A 26,940-nucleotide genomic window follows, 5' to 3' on the forward strand; every position below is an offset into this window, starting at 1 on the left:
CCATCGGATGCATCACTGGGCGGAGGGTCCCGGTTGGGAGGCTGCGGGGGACAGAAGTGTGTCCATCGATAATAATGCTGACTCCTTTGGCCAAACAGCCCCCTGGGGGTAGAGACTCCAATGACCTGGGCAACTTCAGCCGCAGACAGAAGTGGCAGGCTATTGTCTGGGGTTGGGTGCCCTCCGAGGACCTGAATGGGGATTCCTGCGCAGGGGAAAGAGGACGTGCTCTCAGGGGGCGCGAGGGGACGAGGGAAGCGGGACAGGGAGGAAGGAGCAGAAGGATGTGCCTGAGTTCCCAGAGGCTGGAATAGTGTTGGGCGCAGGGCGGAGGGAGCCCGGAAAAGCACAAATGTGTGAGTTTTCTACCCCCAATTAATCACCAATACACAAAGACCCAAAATACTATCTGCTTTTATTCTTTCCAGGCCATTGTGGGAAACGTCCCGTCTCCCCAGTGCCGCGCCAGAGTCCTCTCCCACCTCCACTGCAGGCGCGTCCCAGCCAGACACGGGGTTTACTTGGAGGCGGGAATAAGGCTGAATAAGGAAAGCTCAGCTTCCAGACCACCACACTCTCCTGGTTTCCTCTGACCTCTCCGCCTCTGTGGCTGATTTCTCATTTCCCAGAGAGCCCCAGGACTCTGTCGTTGGCTCTTTTCACCGGCTTCTCACTGTATCCACACGATCCAGGTGGCCCGGCTCGGCCTCACCGCTGTAAATGCCGCCGGCACGCTGGCGACCAGCAGGGGGCGCCGCGGAGCCGGTCCCAGGACCCGCCCGCCCCACTGCTCTGCAGGCTGGCTGCGAACTGCCTTCAACTCATCCACCGGCCTTCAAAGGTCCCCACCTCCAGGGGACTTCCCACAGCCAATAACTGACTGGCAGAGGCTTTCACAGTCAGTCCTGGGAGCACCCTCACAATACACCGAAGGCATGCAGATCCCTGCCTCAGGTTGTGCTGGGGCCGGGACCAGGGCAAACTCTCCACTTTTCTTTGCAGCCTGAAAACCTCCCGTCCGACCGCAGACAGTCTGCTTTGCACCACCTTCCTTACTCACCCACCCATCCCGGCTTCCCCATTTCGGTAAATGGTAATTCCATCCTTCCCGTTCTTCTGGCCAAAAGCCTTGATGTCATCATTAACTCATCTCTTTCTCTTACACTCCACATCCAACCTGTCAGCAAATCCTATTGGCTCCGCTTTCAAAATAAATCTAGAATTTGACTACTTCTCACCACTGCTGCTGCAGTGACCCAGGTCCAAGCCTGGAATCTTGCAGTGGCCTCCTAACGAATCTGCCTGCTTCCTCCCACCCTTGCCCATTCTCAGGTTTTGCAAAATACGGCTGCTAGAATGGCCCTTGCGAAACATAAATCGGTCAAGGCGCTCCTCTTCTCAAACCCTCCTGAAGTTCCCACCTCACCCAGCAGAAGCCAAGTCTAGGTGCTCTGCCATCTGTCCTCTTCCCCACCCCCACACTCACACCTCTGCAGCCTTCCCTCCTGCCACTCTCCCCTCGCCCACTCCTCGGCCTGGCCACGCTGTTCCCTGACCACACCAAGCGGTTCTCGCTTCAGGGTACCACACATCCCGCTCCCGAGACCTGCTGCTGCCCTTAGATCTCTGTTCTAATGCCACCTTCCCAGTGAGGCCTTCCCTGAACACCTATGTGGAACTGCAGTTCCCAGGATTCCTTACCCCCTTCCTTGCTTTATTTTTCTGTATAGCAATCATCACCAACTGATACCTTGTATACATTTATTCCTGTTAAATTGGTTGTCTGTAGAATGTAAGCTCTGTGAGAGCAGGGATGATTTTTCCTGTTATTCTGTGAAATATCTTTTGTACTCAGGTCAATGCCTAGCACATAGTAGTTACTCAATAAATATGTACTAAAAGAATGCATGAAACTAGACAGCCTCTGTCCTTCTTCCATTTCCAACACCGAGACTTACAACTTAACAATTGTCCTCAAACAGGATTGGCCAACCATTGTAAGATTTTGGAGATGCAAAATTGTTGGGCAAAAGCCACATTTCCATACTCTACACCATTTACCCAACTTGTTTTTCAATGGGTGCTAGAATTAGTACAGTTCAGACCAAATGAAGACCATAATGAAGCTTGGAGAAGTACAGCCTTTGTCTTCCACCATCTTTCCTAGGTGGGGAGAAAGGAGACTAAAATCTGGAAGAGCAGAGAGGCCAGAGTAGGTTTTCACAATTATTACCTTTTAGAAATGTTTTTCTTATTTAAAAAATAATACTGATTTTCTGAGAAAAAAACAAACTATGGAAGACTGTCCTTGAAACCGAAATGGTGAGAAAGGCAAGTATGAACATAAGGAAGGCAGGTATGAACATGAGGAAGGCAGGCGTGAACAGGGGGAAGACAGGTGTGAACATGGGGAAGACAAGTGTGAACATGGGGAAGACAGGTGTGAAGATAAGGAAGACAGGTGTGAACATGGGAAGACAGGTGTGAACATGGGGAAGACAGGTGTGAAGATAAGGAAGACAGGTGTGAACATGGGAAGACAGGTGTGAACATGGGGAAGGCACGCTCACCCCTCGTTACATGTAGTGAAAGAGACGGGGGCTTCCCTTTCGGTTTATGCGGTAAAGGGAAGGCTTTGAGGTATCAACAACCTGGGCTGTTGGGGAAAGGAGGACAGAGAATCCATGTTTCCTGAACATCAAGAGGAAGTGTCTTTGGTTGCTGTGGACTAGCTGGTCTCCGCCACTTCCAAGAGGTCATCCACGTATTCCACAACCTCTCCCTGTAAGAAACAACAGGACACCTCTGTCAGGTAGGCCACCTGACTTTTACAAGTGCTGCTGAGCAGAAACAGCTTCTAAGAGGCCATTGCCACTGTCTGTTTGGGCTGAAGCAGGTTTTCTCCATGGCCTGGGGCACAGGACCTGACTTCTCCCTGTGGAGGGGACCTCGGCTTCCGCTCCATGTGACCTTAGTATCCAGTGCCCTGCGACCCCCACCGATGGCCCGTGTGAAGCGAACAGTCCAGCCACCCTGTCTGTGAAAGGCCCTGCTGGGCACCCCCTCCTCTGCGCGTCCCTCGCTGCACCCCATCTTCCCCTCCCCCTGGCAGTTCTCCCTCAGGAACATTTTCTATCTTTCCCTTTCTGCCTCAGCCACAAGACCACAAACCTTTCAAGGACCGGGGCCAGGGCTGAAATTTCTTCCCCAGAGCCTGGCACACAGGTGTTCAATAAACGTGTTGAAGCATGCATGATTGAGTGCATGCATGTCATATTGCTGGTGTGACTGAAGCAGTCACTCCACTGACAGGAAAGACTTTTGGGGACAGTGGGACTGTCAGTACCAGAAGCCTCCTTGCTCCCCTGTGCTGTCAGCCTTATGCCACAACTCGAAGCAGCCCAGTACGATTCCCAATTTCCTCCTCCACATTGGCTTCTCTCCCACAACCCTCCTGGGCCACCAGCTGATGGCACCCATTTTCTTTCCTGCAGAGGACAAATGACTCACCAAGAAGGCCAAGGCTCCTTCTCCAAGGGTCAGCACAGGCCAGCCCCAACCAATGCTCATCACCCCTGTGAAAGAAAGCTTGACCTTCACAGAGCTCACCATCTCAGGCCAAGAGCCTGTTTGCTCCTTTTGGATATTTTAACACAGAGAGATTTACAAAAAATCTCGTAGCACTTGGCAGTAATTGGAAAATCTATCAAGTACATGAGACACAAAAGGGAGTCTTAGCATTTCCATCAAATACTTCTACAATGGCATGTTTGAGATTAGAAACTCAAATTATGGAAGTAAAACACTACAGCTTGAAAAAAGTATTACTTCAGTTGTTTTCCGGACCCCTAAAGGAAAACCTGGCATGGCAGAATGATTACGTGTACAGCCATGACATCTGTTTAGGGAGTTGCTGTCTCCTGCTGTGTGGCTGCTGTGACTTGGGGAATGATGATATTGTTTCCTTTCTCACTAACAGCAAGTGCCCAGGGTGACACAGATGAAAGGAATCCATCCCCTGGACGGCTGTTATGGTGGATGCTGTGGGTGCCTCACTCAGATCTCCTTCCCAGCGCACCCGTCCCCAGCTCCCGTCAGGGCCAGTTGCTAATGGCTATCAGCTGCCCCTTCTCTGGGCAATTGCCCTTGGCCACAAGGAGCAGCTTCACCAGGGAGGTCACGCACCAACCCTTCCTGGAAGCCAAGAACCAGTGACAAACTGATAAGGGAGATTACAAAAGGCAGGAACAACCCTGTGGTGTGATTCCTGTTCCAGAGCTCCCGGTGGGAGAAGGCCAGGCTGGACCCCGGCTGAGACCACGCATTTGCTGAGTTCCTTCCTCTGCCCCTCACTCCTTCCCTACCTGAGAGCACTTCCTCAGTAAATTATTTCAACACGTTATATTCTATTTCTGTTGGACTTTCCTGAAGCAAACAACCATCAGAACCTGAAACCTGAAGCATCAATTTCAGTCTGCTTTATAAAGTTTCTAAAATAGTAATAGGTCTCTGCAAAATTTTCTCCCAGTGTGCACACTTTCAGGAGTATTTATACATATTTCAACCCCAGAAAGATAATAAGGAAGAATGCCAGCCAGCCACGGTGGCTCATGCCTGTAATCCCAACACTCTGGGAGGCTGAAGCAGGAGGATTGCTTGAACTCAGAAGTTCGAGACCAGCCTGAGCAAGAGAGAGACCCTGGTCTCCACAAAAAGTAGAAAAAAAAGGTTAGCCGGGTGTGGTGATGCACACCTGTAGTCCCACCTACTTGGGAGGCTGAGGCAGGAGGATGGTTTGAGCCCATGAGTTTGAGGTTGCTGTGAGCTATAAAGATGCCACCGCACTCTAGCCAGGGCAACAGAGCAAGACTCTGTCATGAAAAAAAAAAAAGAAGAAGAAAAAGAATGGCACAAATATGAGTAGCTAAATTGTATTGATGCTTTGTTTCAAAGTGGTAGTATTAGTGGTCCTTTACAAATTTAAGGATTAACCTAAGAATTTTATTGTACTGGTTATATTTTCATTTGAAATTATTACTTGCCATAATTTGATATATAGTAAGAAAATAGCTCATTCTTTAGAGATGGATTAATTCTTTCACAAATCTAAAGCTTCAATTAATAAGCAAATTATTCCAGAACCCTTAACAAAGTCCTTTTATCTTAAAAATGCCAAGTCCAAGAATCCTAGGAATTTTAAAGCCTGGAATAAGGTTGATCTGTTTATTGGATGACTACTAACCCTGTGTGTGCCTATGACAAGGAACTCTGCCTGAGTGTGTTTCCTTATCTGTGACGTAAGAGAGCTTTACTAAATCTCATGGAAAAATCTCTTCCTTCAAAATTTCGTAGTTTTAGACCCAGGAATTTCGCTACTGGAATTTATCCTAAGGAAATGATCAGAGAAGAGGTAAAAGATTTAGTCACTGCTGTGCTATTTATAAAAGCAAACAGTCGGAAGCAAACTAAATGTCTACAAAAAAAGGCTTTATTTCTAAAAATTCTACATCATGCAATGTTAGTCACTAAAAAGTCATGTTTATAATGAACATTAACTAACAAGAGAAAGAAGAATCACATGACCACCTCAACAGATGCAGAAAAAGCACTTGACAGGCCAGGCATGGTGGCTCATGCCTGTAATCCTAGCACTCTGGGAGGCTGAGGTGGGAGAATTGCTTGAGCTCAGGAGTACAAGACCAGCCTGAGCAAAAGCAAAACTCCACTAAAAATAGAAAAAATTAGCCAGGCAACTAAAAATAGAAACAAACAAAAAAAATTAGCCTAGCATGGTGGCTCACACCTATAATCCCAGCTACTTGGGAGGCTGAGGTAGGAGGATCGCTTGAGCCCAAGCGTTTGAGATTGATATGAGCTAGGCTAACACCACAGCACTCCATTCTAGCCCGGGCAACAGAGTGAGACTCTGTCTCAAAAAAAAGAAAGAAAAGAAAAGAAAAGAAAAGAAAAGAAAAGAAAAGAAAAGAAAAGAAAAGAAAAGAAAAGAAAAGAAAAGAAAAGAAAAGAAAAGAAAAGAAAAGAAAAGAAAAGAAAAGAAAAGAAAAGAAAAGAAAAGAAAAGAAAAGAAAAGAAAAGAAAAGAAAAGAAAAGAAAAGAAAAGAAAAGAAAAGAAAAGAAAAGAAAAGAAAAGAAAAGAAAAGAAAAGAAAAGAAAAGAAAAGAAAAGAAAAGAAAAGAAAAGAAAAGAAAAGAAAAGAAAAAGAAAAAGATAAAAAAAAAAGCACTTGACAAAATTCAACACCACTTCATGATAAAAATATTCAACAAATTAGGAATAAAAGGAACCCCTCAACCTGACAAAGGACACCTACAAAAACCCTACAGCTAATATCATATTTACTGCTGAAAGATTAAATGCTTTTTCCTGCTAAGATTGGGAACAGACAAGAATATCCACACTCTCCACTTCTATTCAACATTGTAGTGGAGGTTTTAACCAGGACAATTAGGCAAGAAAAATAAATAAAAGACATCCAGACTGAAAAAGAAGTAAGGCTACCTTTATTCATAGATAGCATGATCTTGTATATAGAAACTTCTAAGGGATACACATACACACACGCACACACACATACACACAAACTAATAGATAAGTTCAGCAAATTTGCAGAACCAATATACAAAAATCAATTGTATTCTATTCTCTTACAATAGATCTAAAAGTGAAAATAAGAAAATAATTCCATTTATACTAGCATCATAAAAAATAAAATACCAAGGAATAACAAAATAAGACAATACTGTGAAAGAAATGAAAAAAAACCTAAATAAGTGGAAAGATATCCCATGTTCATGATCAGAAGACTTAATGTTAAGATGTCAATACTACCCAGAAATCTACAGGTTCAGTACAATTCCTATTAAAAATCCCAGCTGAGGCCGGGCTCGGTGGCTCACGGCCTGTAATCCTAGCACTCTGGGAGGCCAAGCGGGTGGATAGTTTGAGCTCAGGAGTTAGAGACCAGCCTGAGCAAGAGCAAGACCCCATCTCTACCAAAAAAGTAGAAAGAAATTATCTGGACAACTAAAAATATATAGAAAAAATTAGCTGGGCATGGGGGCACATGCCTGTAGTCCTAGCTACTCGGGAGGCTGAGGCAGAAGGATCGCTTGAGCCCAGGAGTTTGAGGTTGCTGTGAGCTAGGCTGATGCCATGGCACCCTAGCCTGGGCAACAGAGTGAGACCCTGTCTCAAAAAAAAAAAAAAAAAAAAAATTCCCAGCTGCATTTTGCAGAAATGGAAGAGCTAAACCTATAATTCATATGGAAATGCAATGGACCCAGAATAACCAAAACAATCTTGGAAAAGAAGAACAATGTTGGTGAACTCACATTTCCAATTTCAAAATGTAGTATAAATCTATAGTAATCACGACAGTGTGGTACTGACCTAAGGATAGAAATCTAGATCAATGGAATAGACCAAGAGTCCCGAAACAAATCCTCACATTTATTGTCAATTGATTTCCTTGAAGGGTACCAACACAATTGAATGGGGAAGAAGATCTTTTCAACAAATAGTGCTAGGACAACTGGATATCTACATGCAAAAGAATGAAGTTGGACCTCTACCTCATATCATATATAAAATTAACTCAAATTGGATGCTAAATTTAAATGTAGGAGTTAAAATGATAAAAATCTTGGGAGTAACAATCAGGAGTAAATCTCTGTGACTTTGGATTAGGCAATAGTTTCTTAGATATGACACCCAAAACAAAAACAACAAAAGAAAAAATAGATAAATTGGATTTCATCAAAACTGAAAACTTTGTGCTTCAAGATACCATCAAGATAATGAAACAACAACCCACAGATTTTGGAAAAAATGTCTGCAATTCATATATCAGATAAGGGACTTATAACCAGAATATCTAAAGAACTCTTAGGACTCAATAAAAAGATAAGTAATAATGTTAAAGTGGACAAAAGGTTTGAACAGACATTTTTTCCAAGAAAATGTACAAGTGGCCAACAGGCACATGCAAGGATGCTCAACATCATTAGTCACTAGGGAAATGCAAGTCTAAACCACATGAGATACGCTTCATATCCACTAGCATGGCTATTAATAAAAAAGACAGACAATATTAAGTGTTGATGAAGATGTAGCAAAGTTGGGACTCTCATACATTGCTGATGAGAGTGTAAAATGGTGCAACCACTTGGGAAAACAGTCTGGCAGTTCCTCAACAGGTTAAACATATAGTTACTATATGACACAGCAATTCCATTCCTAGGTATATACCTATGGATATACTCCTAGATATAAGAAATTTGAAAAGTTATATCTGAACAAAAATTTGTACACAAATGTTCACAGAATCATTATTCAAAATAGTAAAAAAGTGGAAATAACCCAAACATCCATCAACTGAAGAATGGATAAACAGAATGTGGTATATCCACACAATAGAATATTACTTGGCAGTAAAAAGGAAATTTTACATGTAACATGATATGTTACAACATGGTTGAGTCTTGAAAACATATGCTCAGTGAAAGATGCCAGTCACAAAAGACCACATACCATATGATTCCATTGATGTGGAATGTCTGGAACAGTCAAATTCATAGAGAATAAATGTAGATGAGTGGTTTCCGGGGGCTGGAGATGGAGGCGGGACTGGGGGCAGTGCCACGGTGGGGGGGATGGGCAGTAACTTAGCTATGGGGTTTTCTTGGGGTGATGAAAATGTTCTAAACTTAGATTATAGTGATGAATGTACAACTGTGGATTTTTAGTAAAAAAAACCACTGAATTATACACTTTAAAAGGGAGAATTTTATGCTACATGAATAATATCTAAATAAAGCTATTCTAGAAAAATAAAACAAGGGAAACTGCTCATATTATAATGTTAAGTGGAAAAGTCATGATATATAATTATAGTTGAGTTTATAATAAGCATATATTGAAAAATATGAATTTAAAACTTTATAAAATTTTTTCCTTTAATAATGGAAAAAAACGGAAGGCTATATACCAAAATGCCAGCAGTAGCTCGCCTCTAGATAACTGGGAACTCAACCCCTCCCCGCTTTTCTAAGTATATTTTCTACACTTTCCAAACCAGAGCAGCCAACCTTGTTGGTATCTGGCCAGTGTTCCTTCCCTTGGGGAACGGCCTCTGCGGCATCTTGGGATCCCATCTCAGGCTCTGCCTCAAGGACACCCCACCCAAGACACAAGGGACATGCATCACTTCCTAGTTGGTAAAGCGCTTCCATGTGCGACATGGTATTTCATTCTCACAACCCTGGGAGGGCAATATAATTATTCTCATTTTATAGATAAAGAACTGAGGCTCAGTTCTTTAATGCCGGTGATGAGCCCATCCTATACACATTGGTGCACAGAAAACAAAGTCCATGACAATGTCTTAGTCAGAGGTGCTTCACCTAAACCTGGAGCAGTGGGAAGGGCACAGCTGGAGACCCAGGGCCTCTGGGTCTGGCCTGGCAGCTCACAGCTCTCTCCCAGCTCCAATGGCTGGCAAGTCCCCAGCTTTCTCAGAAAGCATTTTCCAGTTTGTTCCAAATACATCTCTCTAAATATCCCTCCTAATGGCGACTTTTCTGCAACTAGGCTGCCCCACCACAAATGACAACTCCCTAACCAGTTGAGTGTTGGTCAAAAAAGGAGTCAGCTGAGTTAGATTTAATCAGAATTTCAAGCAAGTCCAGAGAATGATAAAATGCTTACAGCAAAGATGTAATTTACCAAAAAAAAAAAAAAAACGAGAGAGAGACAGAGACAGTAATAGTCTGATACAAAAATTAGGGCGAGAATTTTCCAGGTATCTTCAGAGTGCCGAGCAATTAAAACTTCACTGTTTTTGTAAAGTTAAAAGACAAAGGTTGGATGACTACTGTGGATGGATTCCAGGTGTCGCTCCACACACATTGCACCATCAGAAGTGTGGCACTTCTGCCTGGGTTTCCTAAAAAGCTGTTCTTTTCCATGTCAGTGTTCTGCCTTTCATTAGAACACCCACAGCAACTGTCTTTCTCAAGGTCCCCTTCTGTTTCTTATTTCAGGGACAACTTGGCCTTCCAGCGATTTTAGCAAAGATGTGAGTAATATTTTCTCTTAGCCAGACGTGTGCTAAGCATGAAAACTTACCTCATCATCATCCATGATATTTTCCTTAGCAAAGTCATACAGCTCCTTCTGGAGTGTAGTCACGTTAAAGAACTGAACTGCTTCCTGTTCAGACACAAACACAGAACAGTTTATAGGACTGACCTTTTAATGTTAGAACTGGGGAGGAAGGGGAAACAGGATATGGGATTTCTTTCTAGGGTGATGAAAATGTTTAAAATTAGATAGTGGTAATGGTTGCACAACTCTGTGAATACACTTACAACCAATGAATTGTACACTTTAAAAATGTGAATTCTATAGCACATGAATTTTACCTCAATTTTTTAAGAAAGTATGGCCAGCCTCGAGTGGAAGATATATTTATGACAACCCAGGATAGCATACAGAAATCCCAATGAAAATACAGGTTAAGAGCAAAGATCAATTGGAAGAGATCTTTTGAGAGTGGTATGTAATTACAGGAGCTCCCTGACAAGGCATGCAAAGCTGTGAGTTTGTCCAGAAGCTGTTAAAGAATAATAATAGTCTGGGCGTGGTGGCTCACACCTCTAATCCTAGCACTCTGGGAGGCCGAGGCGGCAGATTGTTTGAGCTCAGGAGTTCGAGACCAGCCTGAGCAAGAGTGAGACCCCGTCTCTACTGAAAATAGAAAAATTAGTGGGGCATGGTGGCACATGCCTATAGTCCCAGCTACTTGGGAGGCTGAGGCAGGAAGATCGCTTGAGCCCAGGAGTTTGATGTTGCAGTGAGCCACAATGATGCCGTTGCACTCTACCTGGGGTCACAAAGCAAGACTCTGTCTCAAAATAAATAAATAAATAAAATAATAATAATAATAAAACAGGTATATGGGTGTGACATGAAAAAATGTTCATGATGGATTGTTAGACCAACCAAGTTGCAAAAAATTGCAAAACAGTATGTAAAGTCGGGTCCTGTTTTTGTAAAAATAAACAAATACATGCTGTCTACTTGAGTAAAGTATAGCATGATCAAAGAGGAGGTGCGGGATTATGAGAGAATTTTGCTTTCAAAGTAAAAGGTTTCTGTAATGTTTGAAATTTGGAGAGTTTTTACAGATTCAGAAGTCAGAATAAAGCAGCAAAATGTTAAAAGACAAAACACTACAGGAAAAAAATGAGTTTCCTTCATTTCTGAAATAACCCTTTCTCTCAAGGTGCAAAGCAGTCTCCTGAAGGCGAGCGTGTGAAGGAAAGGAGGGCTCAGGGCCCGCACTTACGGGTCTGGGCTGGAAATGCTCGTCCGACAGGCCCCATTTGTCCCGATGGTACTGGTAATACACCAGGTTCTGCTGCATGACCTTGTCGTTCGGGTCAAAGAGCAGGTAGCTCACTGCACAGGGGGCCGCGTTCTTCAGGTCACTCACTGGGGTCAGGGAGAAAAGAGGAGGTGGGCGGGGGATGAGCAAGCCACGCACTACAATTCCTCTCACCTGCCACTGTTCCTCTGAGCTCAGCTTCCTAAAGAAAAAGGTCAAGAACAAGTCCCTTCTCCCCAAGCCCCTCTTCAGAGAGCCTGTGGCCGGCCAGAATCATCCCTGGGTGGGCAGGTCACAGACTGGGTCTCCAGCCTGGAGGCAGGTTTGGAAATCCCTTGTTAGGCAGATGCCTTTGCAGAAATGTCTGTATTGCACCTCAGGCTCTGGTGACCTGAGCTGGTCTTAGGTCCCTACAGCCAGCCAGAGACATCTGGGTCCCAAGGCCTGGACCATCCTGGGGCTGAGGGAGGCGGGGAGGATGTGCTCAGCAAATGAGCCGCCCCCTCAGGGGCCTATGGTGCCTGTCCCATCTGGATGAGACCCCAATTTCCAGACTGTGGCCCTCCAATGGCTAAACCAGACCTGGTGGACCCTCTGGGTGGAGGAGATTTGAAAAGCCACCTGGTCTTGCCATCCCCTGGGGATGGGGCTCCCACCCCCAGCCTCCCTCCTTAGCGTTGCCCCACCTATGACAGCACCTTCAGCATAGGGATTTTGCAGGAGTTGAGGGTAAGGGGGAAGAGGTGATGAGATACAAGCCCCTGGGTATTTATTCTGGCACATTCCACCCCAGTTTACTAAGGAACACTACCATTGCTGAAGCTGTGGTTGGCCAGAGTAGTCAAAGCTTGGGTATGAATCAACTGTGCCACCTAGTGGCTTATGCCTGTAATGACCGCTTTAAAACCAGCACTCAGGGGCATTTACTATTCAAATGCAAATACACCGGCCCTCAAGAAATTTAGTGTGTTGGGCAGTCTAGAAAGAGTTCAAAACAGGGCAGATTATCAAGAAGCCAATTTCAGAAAGTGAATTTTACTCATAACCCCAGAAAGCAAAGATTTCCTGGGGAGCAGCAAGCAAAGCTAGAAACTTTGGTCTACCGGTGTCTGTAAGTCTTCACCACCATTTCTGATATGCAGGGCAATTTTCAGAGCATGTGAGGATTCAGGGGGCCAGTGAGCTGCCATAGCCCAGATGTGTCCAGAACCTTCTAAACACCTAGTGTTCTAGCTTTGTGCATGCAGAACCAAGCCACGCTCAGAGGGCTAGCAGACCTACGGAGTATGACAGTTATATAATACATATGTATTTTTTTGTTTTTCGTTTTTAAACTTCAGCATACAAGGCTTTCAGTGTGTCCTGAAGAGGATGGGAGGTGAGATAAAAGGGTAAGTGGCTTTTGCTGGAAGAGGAACCCGGACGACGATCACAGTAGCCTCAGTGGGAAAGAGGGCTACAGAGGCTCAGATCACCTCTCACTCTGCCCAGGGCATCCTGGAGACCAGCTGCTCCTAAGTTTGAAGGGGTGACCCGGGGGCATCTATCCTAGCCAGAAACCTGCTGGACTATGGCACTTCTTCAGAAAGGCAGACAGGTCCTGCTACAACTGTCCCAAATGTTCCCCCACACTTGTAACTGAACCACCAAGCAACATGCTGCTCCAACAAGCGGCACTTGGCCAAGACGGTGACAGGGAGGGGAGGAGAAGCCTGAACAGACAGGCTCTGAGGTCTAACTCTGAACTACCTTCTCTTCCATTGTCACTTCTCTTTGTTCAATTAGAACATTCTGATAACCTCCAATTTCAGATCAAAGGGGAACTAACTAGAATGAAACTCTAATAGTCTGGACAAACTCCTCTGATGGGGAGGAGGGGAAATAATGATAAAGAAAACAAACACCTATATAGCTGGTTAGGGCCAGTGTAGGAATGCCCTGAGCATTTCATGTCCATTAACTCATGTAATGCTCAGGACTCTCCTCTGAGGAGAGTACTACTATCTCTACTTTACAGACAGTAAGTGACAGAGCTGGAATTCAAACTCACGCAGTCTGGCTCCAGGGTCTGTGCCCTGAATCACTGGGCCATGCTGCCTTTCTGTGCAAAGCAAGACACCAGGGCTGTCAGCGTGACCTTGATGTCCTCCCTTAACAACCATAGATAACAATTACCTCTATTTTACAGATGGGGAAGCTGAGTCTTAGCAGGACTAAGCACCTCACCCAAGATCTCGTAGATTACTTACACTTATAATATGCAAACTGCAAATAGTGATACATGGTAGCCACAAACTTCTCAACCGGATAGCCTCCTATAACTGGAGTGAGGTTCTCTTCACACTGGATTTTGCATTGCAAAACTTCTATATAATGATCTGAAAAAACACAAATTTTCATAGCAGTGCATCCATTACTTTCTTAATATGCTACTTCTGCCTCCCACCCAAATGATAAAGGCAAAAGAAAAATGTTTGCAACACTTATGATAGGAGCTAAAATCTTTAATATACAAAGTTCCTTAAAATTAACAAGAAAAAGACAAACCAATGACTATAAAAATGACCAAAGGAAGTTAAGAGAAAAGAAATTATTAAAATGTCTAATAAACATTATAAAGAGATGCTATACCTCTTTTGTAATTAAGAAATACAATTAACTCTAAAATAATTTAAACTGTTAAATTGGAAAAATTTTAGAAATTTCGTAACACTTAGTGTTAGGGAGAGAATGGTGAAACTTACAGTCTCATATTCTGTTGGTGGAAGTAAAACATGAACCAGCTTATTAGAAAGTAATTTGGCAAAATTTATCAAAGGTTAAGACACACATATCCTCCAACATAGCAGTCTACTTCTAGGAAATTTTCTTTAGACATAGGCATGCATAAGCACCGTCTGTAACAGCAAAAAACTTGAAAGTACCTAAATGCTAATAGACAGGATGATGATTAATAAATTGTGGTACACACAAACGATAGAATCTGTATGGCCTTTGAAAGAGAATAAAGTGAACCTTAATATAACAACATGTACAGATGTCAAAGACTACATTTCCCAGCCTCCCTTGTAGTTAGGTTGGGGCCATATGACTAGTTGTGGCCAATGAAATGTTGGTAGTAACAACTAATGAATGCTACTTCCAGGCCTGGTCCCTAAAACTTCCCATGTCATCCTTGGTTCCCTCCCTTTTCTCCCTTTATGCAGCTAAAAGCAAAAGACTCCAGGATGGTTCCACACACTATGCTGGCGAGACTGTGGAGGAACAGGTACTCTCATATGTTGCTGGAAGGAATACAAAATGATACCTTGAAATACTACATAATTCACAGAAACATTTACTCCTTCAACTATTAATCCCACTTTGGTTGACTTTTAAAACACACTTAACAACAACAAAAAAAGCCCAAAGTTATCCATTGCAGTATTATATGGAATAGCAACAGATTGAAAGAACCCAAATGTCTATCAGGTAGCTGAATAAACTACAGTATATCACACATACTCCCCCGCCAGAGTACTTGCCAAAAAATAAAAAAGAATGACACAATCCCTAGGTACTAATTTGCATATGTCGTTAAGTGGAAAAAGCAAAGAACAGAATAGTGTATAAAGTATTCTGCACAAAAGAAACAGACGTAAAAATATGGGGAAATATATATATATACACAAACTTTATTGCAAAAATGATGCAAGCAAGAATTCTCAATAGATGCTAGTATCAGCAGAGGGTAGGAGGGGAGAGCAGAGTTTGATGAATAGCAAGTTGACATGGTCTTGCTGTTAATAAATAATCTTAAAAGAACAAAAGCTATACTGTAGAGAAGCTAGAAACTGGAAAATACCTTAACCAACTGCTTAAAAGTTAACATCACCAATACAGTGGCAAACAAACATCGTGCCTGTCTGGATGTGATACCCTGAGAAGGATATTTGTGTAGTGTTCCAGCCAAAAATGCATAACTTAAATGTAATTATGAGGACACATCATAGAAACCCAAACTGAGGACTATTTATAAAGCAAATGGCCTATAATCTTAAAAAATATCATTAGCATAATAAGACAAAGAAAGGCCATAGGACTGTTCTAGATTAAGGAATACTAAAGATATAAGGCAACTAAATAGGAAACACAATTCTAGACTGGATCCTGTACCAGGAAAAACACTGGTGCTAGAAACAACATTATTGGGACAAATGACAAAATGGGCATATGGACTGTAGATTGAATGACAGTATTATATCTAGTATATTAAGTTTCCTGACTCTAATTACTGTGGATATATAGGCAATATTACTGTTCTTAGGAAATAAACTGAAATATTATGTGGTACGGGGTCATGATGTTTACAACCTACTTTCAAATGGTTATGCAATCACAATAATAATACACATAATACATATGGAGAGAGCGAATAAGTAAATGTGGCACAATCGATGTTAAATATTGGCCAATCTGGCCAGGTTCGATGCCCATAATCCCAGCACTTTGAGTGGCCATGACAGGAAGATCACTTGAGGCCAAGAGTTCAAGACCAGTTTGGGCAAGAGTGAGACCCTGTCTCTACAAAAAAAATAGAAAAAAAATTGGCCAGATGTGGTGTTGTATGCCTATAGTACCAGCTACTTGGGAGACTGAGGCAGGAGGATTGCTTGAGCCCAGGAGTTTGAGGTTGCAGTGAGCTACAATAATGGATAATGCCACTGCACTCTAGCCTGAGCAACAGAGCAAAAAAAAAAAGATAACCAATTGCAATGTATGAACCTTATTTGGATCCTGATTCAAATAAATGGTAAATTAAAGGCGCACGTACACATTTATGGCATTTCTGAGATGATTGGGATACTATCTAGGTAATGATGATGAGATCAAGGAAGTATTGTTAAAATTATCTTAGGTTTAATAGTTTGGTGTTACGTGAAAAAAAAACAAGAGTCTTTATCTTTTAGATGTATATACTGAAATATTACAAATGAAATGATATAGCATCTGGGATTTGCTTCAAAATAACAGGAGAGAGGAGAAATAGATGGGAATTAGATAAAGCCCAAGTAGCCATGAGTTGCCAGTTGTGAAGTTGGTCATGGGTACACGGGGGTTTGTTATACTCTTCTCTCTATTTTTTCCTTTTTTTTTTTTTTTTGGTATATGCTTGAAATTTTTCATAATAAAAAGTTTTTTTAAGAAAAAAAAGTACTCCATAGAAAAAGAGATTAATGAACAAAAATTGATTGGAAAAAACCCAAAAACTCTGGATTCGGTAACTTTAAAAGAGCGTCCATACTGCAGGATTTCTAAGAGCCTTTAACCATTAAAGTGCACAGGAACTCTGCAAGGGAGAGACAAACTGCTCGGCCCCTTCCCAGACTTATTTAACAAGTACCGTAGGCACAAGGCTTTTAGCCAATCTACAGCCCAGGCTTATTTAACCCTTTCGGAGAGGCACAGTTCTAGGATTAGTGCTCTCCAAGCACTTTGGGAAACCCTCCCATGGCCATTTCCCATTTTCTGGAGCAACGCTGCGCCCTAAAGGCACCAGGGAATGCACTCTAGCAAAATCTGGGTGTTTCCGGTTTTCCCTCTTCCTTCATTCTTTTTCCCAGTGTTTTCTAAACTTCCTACAATGAGCATACATTGTTTTATAATCAGAAAAGAAAGTTTCAAAAAGTTACCTTAATGATGACTAATTAAAGGTTCATGATACTCTTCACTCTACTTCTGTGTATGTTCGAAAATTCCCATAATCTAAGTTTTCTCAGGCGTGTGAGCCACTGAGTTGCTCCTGGGCCCATTTCTGTTTTTCCCAAAAGCCTGTGGAGAATCTGTCATCAAGTGGGGCAGACATGGTAGACCTGCTTGGTGGCCTGTGCTGGAACATTCTACCAGCTATTTTGCCGGAAGCCCCTGCCAAGCCAAAGGCTTACCTATGTAGGTGTTGACTACCTCCAGTGACCCATTAATATGTAAGCTCAAAAGTTCCTCAGAGGCCACTCACGGCATCTAGAAGGCATGTAGACAGACAGCAGACATCTAAGGAAGACAGATTCCACCGGGGTAGCTATCCCACTTACCCACCACCCACCTGCCACGGAAAGGTAGAAATCCTTGAAGTCCTTGATCTCCCTGGAACCCTCGCAGGCCGCAAGACACTCGTAAAAGGCTTTGAAGAAGTCGGGAAGGGCCAGCTCCATGTCTGTGATGGACGTTCTCCAGTTCTCGCCGTTGTATGCCCGCACTGCGCGGATGAACAGGCTCTGAAAAGCAAGGGGAAGCCGGTGAAGCCTGTTCCCGGGCATGAAGGGGGACCGCCATGTCCTCTCAAAAGGAGTCAAGACCATCGCTAAGATCTGAGTTCTGAAGAAGCCACACTGACCCTTAACTAAATATGAAGCCAATCAGTGACCTACTTTGTATCCTCCATGTTTCTACCCTGTTCACAATGGGTACACTTATTTAATTTAATTCAAAAAGTAGCAGGCACTTGATACTAAAATCAAACTTGAATCAAGGAAAAGGGGAAAAGTAGAGTAACAGAAATCAGATCAGCAGCTGCCAGGAGTCAGGGGTTGGGGCAAAGACGTGACTGCAAAAGGGCAGAAGGGGACTTTTCAGGGGTGATGAAAATATTCTGTCATGACTATGGTAACAGTCACAGAATGACATGTATTTGTCAAACTCATTAAATTGTACACTTAAAATTGGTAAATATATTATAAATAAATTATAGCTCAATAAAGCTAATTTTTAAAATTGAATTAAGGAACAGATATAAGTTTGAGAGCAGGTGTTTGTCACCCTCCTCCCTCCAACACGGGAGTCCCATGCAGCAGTACTAGATACCAGCAAGGGTGACCATGTGCCAGATAGTGGAAACTTCAAGGGCTTTCTGCTGTTTGTTGATTGGACCAGATGAAAGAGAAATAACTAGGACTAAGAAAGCAGCCTGGTCTCCAGGAAATAAGTAGAGATCCTGGATACACAGCAAACCCTGCTAACGTGGACAGGTCAGGCCAGGCCTTGAAACCAGCATGGGACTCTCCATTTGGAGTTCCTTTTCAGCTACTCCTGAATGGGGGTATCTGAGGGCCACCCCTTAGACCTGGAATTTTCACCAAGCTTAAGGCCTTAGGTGGAGAAGGTGAATTTCCTTAAACCTCCTGGGCAGGCAGCATCCCCTGGAAATAAGACAGGCAGAGAATGGAAGGAGCCTTTCCTGGAGACTGGGTAAATGAGCAGCGCCTCCAGGCGGCTGGCTTTGCAGAAACAGCAGGGCAGCAGCAGCAGCAAGAAGGAAGCAGAGCAGAGAGAGGGGCTCCCTCAGTGCACAGGACAGCCTGGCCACACCCAGCAGGGCTCCAAGGTCTCGCTGACTTCCAGGTAAGCCCAGGGAACTGAGCACAAGCACTCAGCTCTGTTCCCCAAACCCTGTGAAAACGATAATGAAGATAGTAAAAATGCATAGTTCTCTTTACAGGAGAACAGGAAAGGAACACATAGCAGCCAAGAGATTTCAAGAACTTTTGGAAAGACAGAAAGCCAAATTATCACAGAGGAGGGTCCAGAGAGAAAGCACACCACACGCCCTGTTGGCACTTGCAGGCGCTAGGGACCACGGAAGTCTAGGACAAGGCGCAGGACTGAGCGCAGGGCTCCAAGTTTGAACAGAGCTGTTGGAGCCCTGGGTTCCCTCCCAGCACCCACTTGCCCACCCAAGAGATCACATCCCCCAAAGCCACTCTTCACCCGAGACTGGTGGTTTACTCCAGAGACTTTACCCTTAAAGACTGAGGAAGCAGGAACCAGGCATAGAGGAGGCCAGGGTGGAAGCACCCAGCTGAAAACCAGAAAGCCGGTGAAGTCTTCTGACCCAGCCAGGAGTCCCCGTCCCTCCCCCCAGACTGACTCTCAGACACCAGCAGACGAGCATGGACACCCCGCCAGCCCTGCAGAAGGCTGGAGGATTCTTCCCTGGTAAACTGAAGGGCCCTCAGAAAAAAGACTTCTGCACACTATACTTTCCCACCAGTGAAAAAGTAAGCTTGCAGTCTGATGACACTACACAAAACCCTGCGATCAGGCCTTGGGATCTACAGCTCCTCATGGATACTTTCAATACATCCTCTGTTTTCAACCCTGCCCTACTCTTCCTTGGTACCCAGGACCCCAGTGCCTGAGCTCAACAGACCCTGCCTGACAATAGTAAGTACTCAAAAGGAACAGATTCTTCTTTTTACTGCTACTGTGGTTAAGTGTCATCAGAACGCCTCTTGCAGATGCAGAGATAAGTATCTTCTACTCTGTCATGTCAGCCTCGCTAACCTCTTTGCAGTCCACCTTAATACATATGTTGTCTGTGTAGAGTTTCATCAAAAATAGGGATTTATGTTTCTGTTTCTTGTGTTCCTGGTCATTTCTGGATGATTTCCAAGATATGTCTTTACTCTGCCATCATAAAACTGAATGATCAAATGACCATATTTCTAATATGTAGCATCTACAGGAAAGATGGCTTTTAAAATCATCATGGAATATAAAATCTCATTCTTAAATAGATCAACTTTGTGCTAAAAAGTCAGTCATTTCTACTGTCCTAATATTCATCAAATACCACCAAAAATCCTTCGATCCTTTGATGTCAATAGTTATTTACCAGGCCAGGAGCAGTGGCTCACGCCTGTATTCTTAGCACTCTGGGAGGCCGAGGCGGGTGGATCGCTGGAGCTCAGGAGTTCGAGACCAGCCTGAGCAAGAGCGAGATCCCGTCTCTATTAAAAATAGAAAGAAATTATCTGGCCAACTAAAATATATATAGAAAAAATTAGCCGGGCATGGTGGTACATGCCTGTAGTCCCAGCTACTCGGGAGGCTGAGGCAGGAGGATTGCTTAAGCCCAGGAGTTTGAGGTTGCTGTGAGCTAGGCTGACGCCACGGCACTCACTCTAGCCCGGGCAACAAAGTGAGACTCTGTCTCAAAAAAAAAAAAAAAAAAAAAAATTATTTACGGAGACACTTCATTTATGATTCACATTTTGACTGATCGCTGTGTAAAAATCTGAATATACCTCATACGACTTGGTTTCCAAGTCTTTAATGTAGTCCTCAGCACCAGGCAAGCTCTTGTAATAAGCCATGTTTCTCTTCATCATTTCGTCATCCGGATGCTTCAGCAGAAACGTATGAGCAGCTGCGATGGCTTTTGGGAGATTATTTGCCTAAGGACAAAGAAGATAGATGAACGCTACTCAGTGGATGCTGAGCAGTGATGATGGTAAAAACAAGAATGTCTGTTCAGTCCTTGAGCAACGTTGTCATTCCTACATGTTTCCAGATAAGGATCCACTGATTTCCAGGGCCCAACAAGCCACTCTGGACAAGTGTCATTCCCCACAGGTGACTGTATGGTGTCTATGTGCCTTTTCTCAGCCATTTGGCGCTGCCTCCACCTGTCTGTGCCTGGGGGGACAATAACAATAAATTGCCTCACCCTCCAGCTTCCAAAGGGGCTCACCGATGAGAATGGTAGGAGAATGAAGGAAGGGAAGAGAGTAAGGTTGGGATGTTTCATTTCCTGGCTCTGTCCCTGCAGGCACCTTCGGGCTGCTATGTCCCTTAACTGAAGGTCACAGCTCCTCTCAAGATGGCCCTATCCATATAGTCTCCCTCCTTCCAGCTTCCAGTAACCGTTCTCTCCCCTGCCCCTTTTGGCCTAGGGGTGGTCATACCCCACTGTCACTAGCCCTGGGGTACTCCACTAGCACACTGAGCAAACCTCTGTAAATAACCACCTTATTACACTTTCCTCAAATCACCCAATATGAGACTGAGTGCTGTGGCTCATGCCTATAATCCTAGCACTTTGGGAAACCAAGGCGGGAGGATTGCTTGAGGCCAGGAGTTGGAGACCAGCCTGAGCAAGAGCTAGACCACAGCTCTACAAAAAATACAAAAATTAGCCTGGCATGGTGGTGCAGGCCTGTAGTCCCAGCTACTTGGGAGACTGAGGCAGGAAGGTCTCTTGAGCTCAGGAGTTTGAGGTTGCAGTGAGCTACGATGACACCGATGCACTCTAGCCCAGGTGACAGAGGGAGACCCTGTCTCAAAAATAAATAAATAAATAAAATTACCCAATATGGCTGCACATCTTTTCTGCTGGAACCTTGATGAATCTATTAATGTTTTCCCAAATCTCTCACAGAATCTTCTGCATACATTCTCTATGGCCCCACCTCGTGCTCACTTACTCATCTACTCAGCAAATATTTGTAAAGAGCTGCCTACGTGCAGGCACTATTTCTGGAAATTGGGTTTGTAACAACAAGCAAAACAGGGAAAAATAACCCCTGCTTCATGGACAATACATTCTAGTAAGTTCTCCCTGTTTCCTGGTAACCTCAATTAAGAGCCTCTCTTTCATGTTACCCCTGGGTTATGTTTTCCTGCTTTTTACGCCACCCTATAATCTCAGCTAATGTGTCTATCTCCTCCATCAGACTGTGGTTTTTGGAGGCCCCAGCTGTGTGCCATTCGTGTCTACATTCCTGCTACCGGGCACAGTCCTCGGGCCAAGGCAGGACATGGAAGTATCTGTGATTTGAACATCATGACATCATGACCACACACTATTTTCATAAAATTAATTCATATTTTCCTCCCTTTTCTCCTTTCTCTTCTCCCCACGGAGGCGGTAGCCAGCTGATTCTGAGTTTCACTGTCTCAGGGGAGGTAGGTGCCTGGTCAGAACAAAGCAATTACTCATTTGACAAAAGCCTGTGCTCGTGAAAGAACTTGACAGATTTGAGGAAAGGAAGAAACCGGGGAGGGAGCTGTAGGAGGAAGCTGACTGGCCCCAAAGGAGAAGGAGAGGGAGGAAATCTCCCAGGCTATTTAAAAGTTTCCCTCGGGGTCTGAAGGAGCAGCAAGGTCTGTGGGCCCTGGAGCTTCAGGGCTAGCACCCTGGCTGGCAGTGCCCAGGAGGGCAGAAGTCCTCAGGGAGAACGGGAATGTTGTGGGGGGACCTCAAGAGGGCAGGCAGGCAGAGATGTGGCTGCTTCCCTGTGGGGACTCATGACCAGCAACCAGAGGGCCCCTCACATGGATGGAATCATGGTGCCACCTGGTAGGGGAAGGGGAAGGGCAGGCACCTGCACCTGTGCACAGACACGCCTTCAGCCAGTCCAGGGGCACACTTGGAGGCAGGAATTAGGGAATTCAATTTGGAGGGAGAAAACGAAGGAATGTTTAATACACCCAGATTTCTGAGAATCCTAGAGCAGCACATAGCTGCACCAAATTGTCTCAGAAGTGGAGCCAAGTCATTTTGAGACAATGGCAGCAGCTACACTGGAGAAGTGGTGAGTGGCGATCCGAGCAGACTCCCAGATGTCAATGCTGATGTTTTGGCAGTGCCAGTTGGTGGCCTGTAGTGGGACTGCTTTGAAAGAGCTCTACAGAAAGCTTCACACCCTTGGCCAGAAAAAGGCTAGTCTGCAGCTAGAAGGAAGGAAAGCGGTATGAATGCAGCCTTTTAAAACATTTGCCAGTGAAATCAGAGTCTCTATTTCTCAGAAGAGCAACTTAGAAAGAGGGGCACAGAGGGATTTTTAAGGCCTTTAACTTGGCATCTGAGTTTTACAAACTGGAACTTCTTCCTGAAGAGGAAAAAGTGATTTTATTTACTTCACCTTAGACACTGCAGCTGGAACATGGAGACACATCTTGGCAGCTAAACCTCTGACAGACTCCAGGCAGGTTGTGGAGAAGGCGGGTGAGAGCACCCACCCTACCAGGGGTTCTGGGGGGACAGCCACCCGCATGAGAGTCCCCAGCTACCTGCCAAAGGAGCCACCCTAAATTGGCTTTTCTGTGGCTTGGGGGAGATCATAGTCCACATCAGGCAAGGGCTGGGATAAGTGCCTGTGAGCCAGTCCGCTCTGTCCAGCTCAGAGCTCAACAGTCACTGAGGATTTGATGAAGTGCTAGGGCCCACTTTTTGCTTCGCTTATGGGAAAGACGAGTATTTCACGGAGGATGGCAGCCATAGAGAGAACCTACAGCTAATGACATGGACCTAAAGTAGGCTGGTGACATGAAACCCACGGTGAGCTTGAGGCCGACGCACCAGTAGCATGGCCCTTTTCTACAAGATCACACACTCAAGCCTCCTCACCTCACTCTGACAGTCGGAACCCACCATTCCTATTCCCATGTTGAACTCCGGCATTTGTCCTTCGTCACTGAAATGGAGACCTGAGCATCAGAACGGCACAGTAACATTCACCCAAGGCCTGCTACAGCACTATCTACCTCCGGCATAGATCGCCAGCCTTCAGGTGCCAGGTAGAACAGAAATACCTGTCACCGATCATTTTCTCTCTACCCATAAACAGAGTTTGAAAATGTAAACATCATTGAGAAAAAGAGAAATCATATAACATATCCACCAAAAGTCACTTTTTCAGTGATATCTTCAGTTGAAACAAGTGAACATTCACTTGTTTCTTAACTTTTTCCTTCCCTGTAGGAGATCTCAAAATACCAAGAAAGATAGTATTTTATGGACTTTCAAGTAAGTGGTTGTTATGAGATCTATAAAGGCTTTTGAAGAGAAGCTATGACCATCCAACCTCTTGGGGCTGCCATGATGAAGGGGAAAACCCATGCCTTCGGGTCACATTGAGTAAAATGCTCTTCCCCTTTTCCCTGCGTCACTTGTTCAAATTCATCTGTATATTAAAGAAATCAGAGTTTCTAGCATTCTCCATATTTAAAAATAAAATGTTTCTCCCTTCATTATGTGACTCAGATTTTGTTCAGATTGTATTTGCCAAAAGCTATACAAAAAAGAGTTAGACAAGTCAGTTTTAGCTTAAAAAACAGTGCTGGTGTGAGCCAGCCATCATTTTCAACATTCTGGAATTTTATTACTGTCATCTCCTGGTTCTATTTTAAAATTGTTTCTTTTTTTATTGCCAGGACAAACATTCACAAAACTGATACTTTAAATAAAACTGTAACTAAGCATAGGAATCACCCAGCTTTTCTCCTTTTTGGGGTTTTGTGTTATTTTATTGCTCAATAAAATAAATATGAATGCAATATAGATGTGGCTCTGTCTCAGTGGAAATATGAAAAACAGATCTTGCAGTCCAAAAATGCAAAATAAAGTTAAAAAACAAAACAAAGCAAAAGTCTACCTTAAAAGTCTGGGATATACCATGAATCTATTTTTGTAGTCATTAAAATAAAAACAATATATTCCTTTTAAAATATTTTTCAGCCACAGACAGTTGAAACTGGGCTTTAAGAGGGCTATCTTAATCAAACCCTGTGCCCGCCAAGCTAACCAAGCTACAGTCAGCCTCTTCGTCCAGTAGCAGGGTTCAACCCATTCTTAAAACTTGTGGGTCCCCAGAGTAAAGGGCTTACAGGATGGAGAACTGCAATTTGTGGCTATTTTTAGCCAGCAATCACAGAGAGCATTTAAGCAGCCATAAAAAGGAGGCAATGAACTGTGTTAAATTCCAGATGAAAGAGAGAGATGGCAGAGAAAGCCAACCCTGATGATTCACGGTGCACAAGTTCTCCTCTAAGCAGGGATGTGTCCTCGAAAGGAGTCCCTGTCCTTCCCTGGCCTCAGTTTCTCCTCTTCGAGGGGGGCTAGTCGGCTCCTAGTGTCCTCTTCTGCTACATTATCGCCAGTTACTACTCACCTGAGAGAAGGCGATTTTAATAGTACGTACAGAAAAGAGGAGTCTGCCCTCAATTAACAAGCAGCGTTTATCAGGCACTTTATTGGGTGCCAGGCACTGTACTGCATTCTGTGCATGTATTCGCTGCCTTAGAACAACCCTTCAAGAAAGGCATTTTCATCTCTACTTAAGGTGAAGAAGAAGGAGTTGAAGGCGACCTTTGCCAGGGCTGGGTGGAAGAAAGCCGGGTCAGGACAGGGCTGTGGAACCAGGCCCAGGACGAGGGGCGGGGCCTGAATCCAGGGCGGGGGCGGGGCCCGGGCGGGGGCGGGGCGCGGGGCGGGGCGGACTTGCCTTGAAGTAGGCGAACTGCAGGAACTTGTAGGGCTCGCGGCGCTGGAAGTCCGCCAGCACCTCGCGGCTGGGCTGGGACTGGCGGAAGGCTGGCAGGCCCTGCTTGCAGCGCTTGAGGCAGTGCGCGCGGCGCAACAGGCCCCCGAACAGGCGCAGCTCGGGATGGCCCGCGAAGCGGGCGGCGGGCTCCGGCTGGGGCGCCGTGCTGCAGTTGCGGTGGCAGAAGGCCTCGCTGTCGCGCAGCAGGCGGTGCAGCCGCAGGCTGATCTCCAGGTAGCCCACGCTCTCGACCCAGTGCTCGCCGCTGTACTGGTCCAGCGCGTGCCGGTAGGCCGACTCGAGCGGCATCAGCTCGTCCCGCGGGAAGCTGCGGAAGCTGTAGCGCTCGTACTGGGCGCGTCCCGGGCGCAGCGCACAGCCAGCGCACAGCAGCGCCAGCAGCGCCGCGGCCGCCCGGCGCCCCGGCTCCATCGCGCCCGGCGGAAGGAAGGAAGGAAGGAAAAGGGGAGCGAGAAGGAAAGGAAGGAGAAAGAAGGACGGCGCGACGCGGCGAGCCGATTGCTTGGGAGGCGGGGACGGCAGCCTCCGGCCCGCCCCGTCCGGCCGCCCCTCCCCACCTTGCCCGGCGATCGGGGCGCCAGCTGCCCGCGCGCAAAGGGTGCTTTGGAAAGGCGCGTTGTGCGCTCGGTCCTGCGCACTCTAACGCGTGTTGGGGGCTCTGCTGTTCATTCGCTTGCAGACTGCGGTCTGCAGGCCAGATGCGGCCGTAAGGGATCCTAGATTAGCGTTACTTTACAATCAGCTGGAGAATTTGGGAAAACGCAGATTCTGCTCCCTCCTCGAGTTTCTGATTCAGCAAGTCTGGGGTGGAAGTCTGAGGATTTGCATCTCTAACCAGCGCCCTAGTGAGGCTAATGCTGCGGGTCCACTGACTTCACTTTGAATATCACTGCCATCGACCTTAGATTTTAGTGAGAGAGAAAGATATTGGATAATAAAATTAATAAGGATGTTAGTGACATTTTGTAAACTATGTAGCTAGTCAAATTGAAGATGCACACACCTTATGAATCTACAACTCCATTCTTCAAATATGCTTGAGAAACTTGTGCGTGAGCATCAAAAGATATGAATGGAATGTTAAAAGCAGCACTTTAAAAAAATTCTTTAAACATTTTATTTTGAAATAATTTACAGGAAAGTTTCAAAGATAGTACAAAAAACTCCCATGTTCCCTTCATCAAGTTTCACAAATTGCTAAGGTTATGCCACATTTCTTTTCTCTCTTTATCTATATCTATCTTTACGGTTTTTTCCTAAATCATTTGAGATAAGTTGCATACATCAGACCACTTGCCCTTACTCTTTCAGTATGTGTGTCCCAAGAATGAAACTATGGACAATGACCAAATTCAGAAAATTTAACATGAATATAAGACTTTAATCTGTGTTCCCTATTCCAGTTTTGTCAACGGAGTCAATAATTTCTTC

At 44.7% G+C, this 26,940-nt stretch overlaps 1 protein-coding gene across 1 annotated transcript; it reads right to left on the reverse strand.

The window, feature by feature from the left end:
• Positions 1 to 399: 399 nt before the first annotated feature.
• Positions 400 to 26,030, reverse strand: LOC123627739 (cartilage associated protein). The gene is made up of 7 exons (XM_045537456.1): positions 25,450 to 26,030; positions 20,470 to 20,619; positions 17,490 to 17,661; positions 13,657 to 13,785; positions 11,369 to 11,514; positions 10,147 to 10,230; positions 400 to 2,782 (listed from the first exon to the last, which is right to left on the reverse strand). Exons 1-7 carry the CDS (start codon positions 25,918 to 25,920, stop codon positions 2,729 to 2,731), a joined length of 1,206 nt encoding a protein of 401 aa, XP_045393412.1. The 5' UTR covers positions 25,921 to 26,030; the 3' UTR covers positions 400 to 2,728.
• Between the last annotated feature and the right edge of the window lie 910 nt (positions 26,031 to 26,940).

This window comes from Lemur catta, chromosome 1 (assembly GCF_020740605.2).
Source record: "Lemur catta isolate mLemCat1 chromosome 1, mLemCat1.pri, whole genome shotgun sequence".
NCBI lineage: Eukaryota > Metazoa > Chordata > Mammalia > Primates > Lemuridae > Lemur > Lemur catta.

Bases quoted from the DNA above. Each gene is read 5' to 3' on its own strand.
- LOC123627739 (XM_045537456.1), bottom strand. From the start codon at position 25,920: ATGGAGCCGGGGCGCCGGGCGGCCGCGGCGCTGCTGGCGCTGCTGTGC. The intron at 17,662-20,469 runs GTATATTCAGAT...CTTGCTTTTCAG, and splicing joins TGGAAACCAAGTCGTATGAG to AGCCTGTTCATCCGCGCAGT. The intron at 11,515-13,656 runs GTAAGTAATCTA...CCCTGACCCCAG, and splicing joins GCAGTTTGCATATTATAAGT to TGAGTGACCTGAAGAACGCG.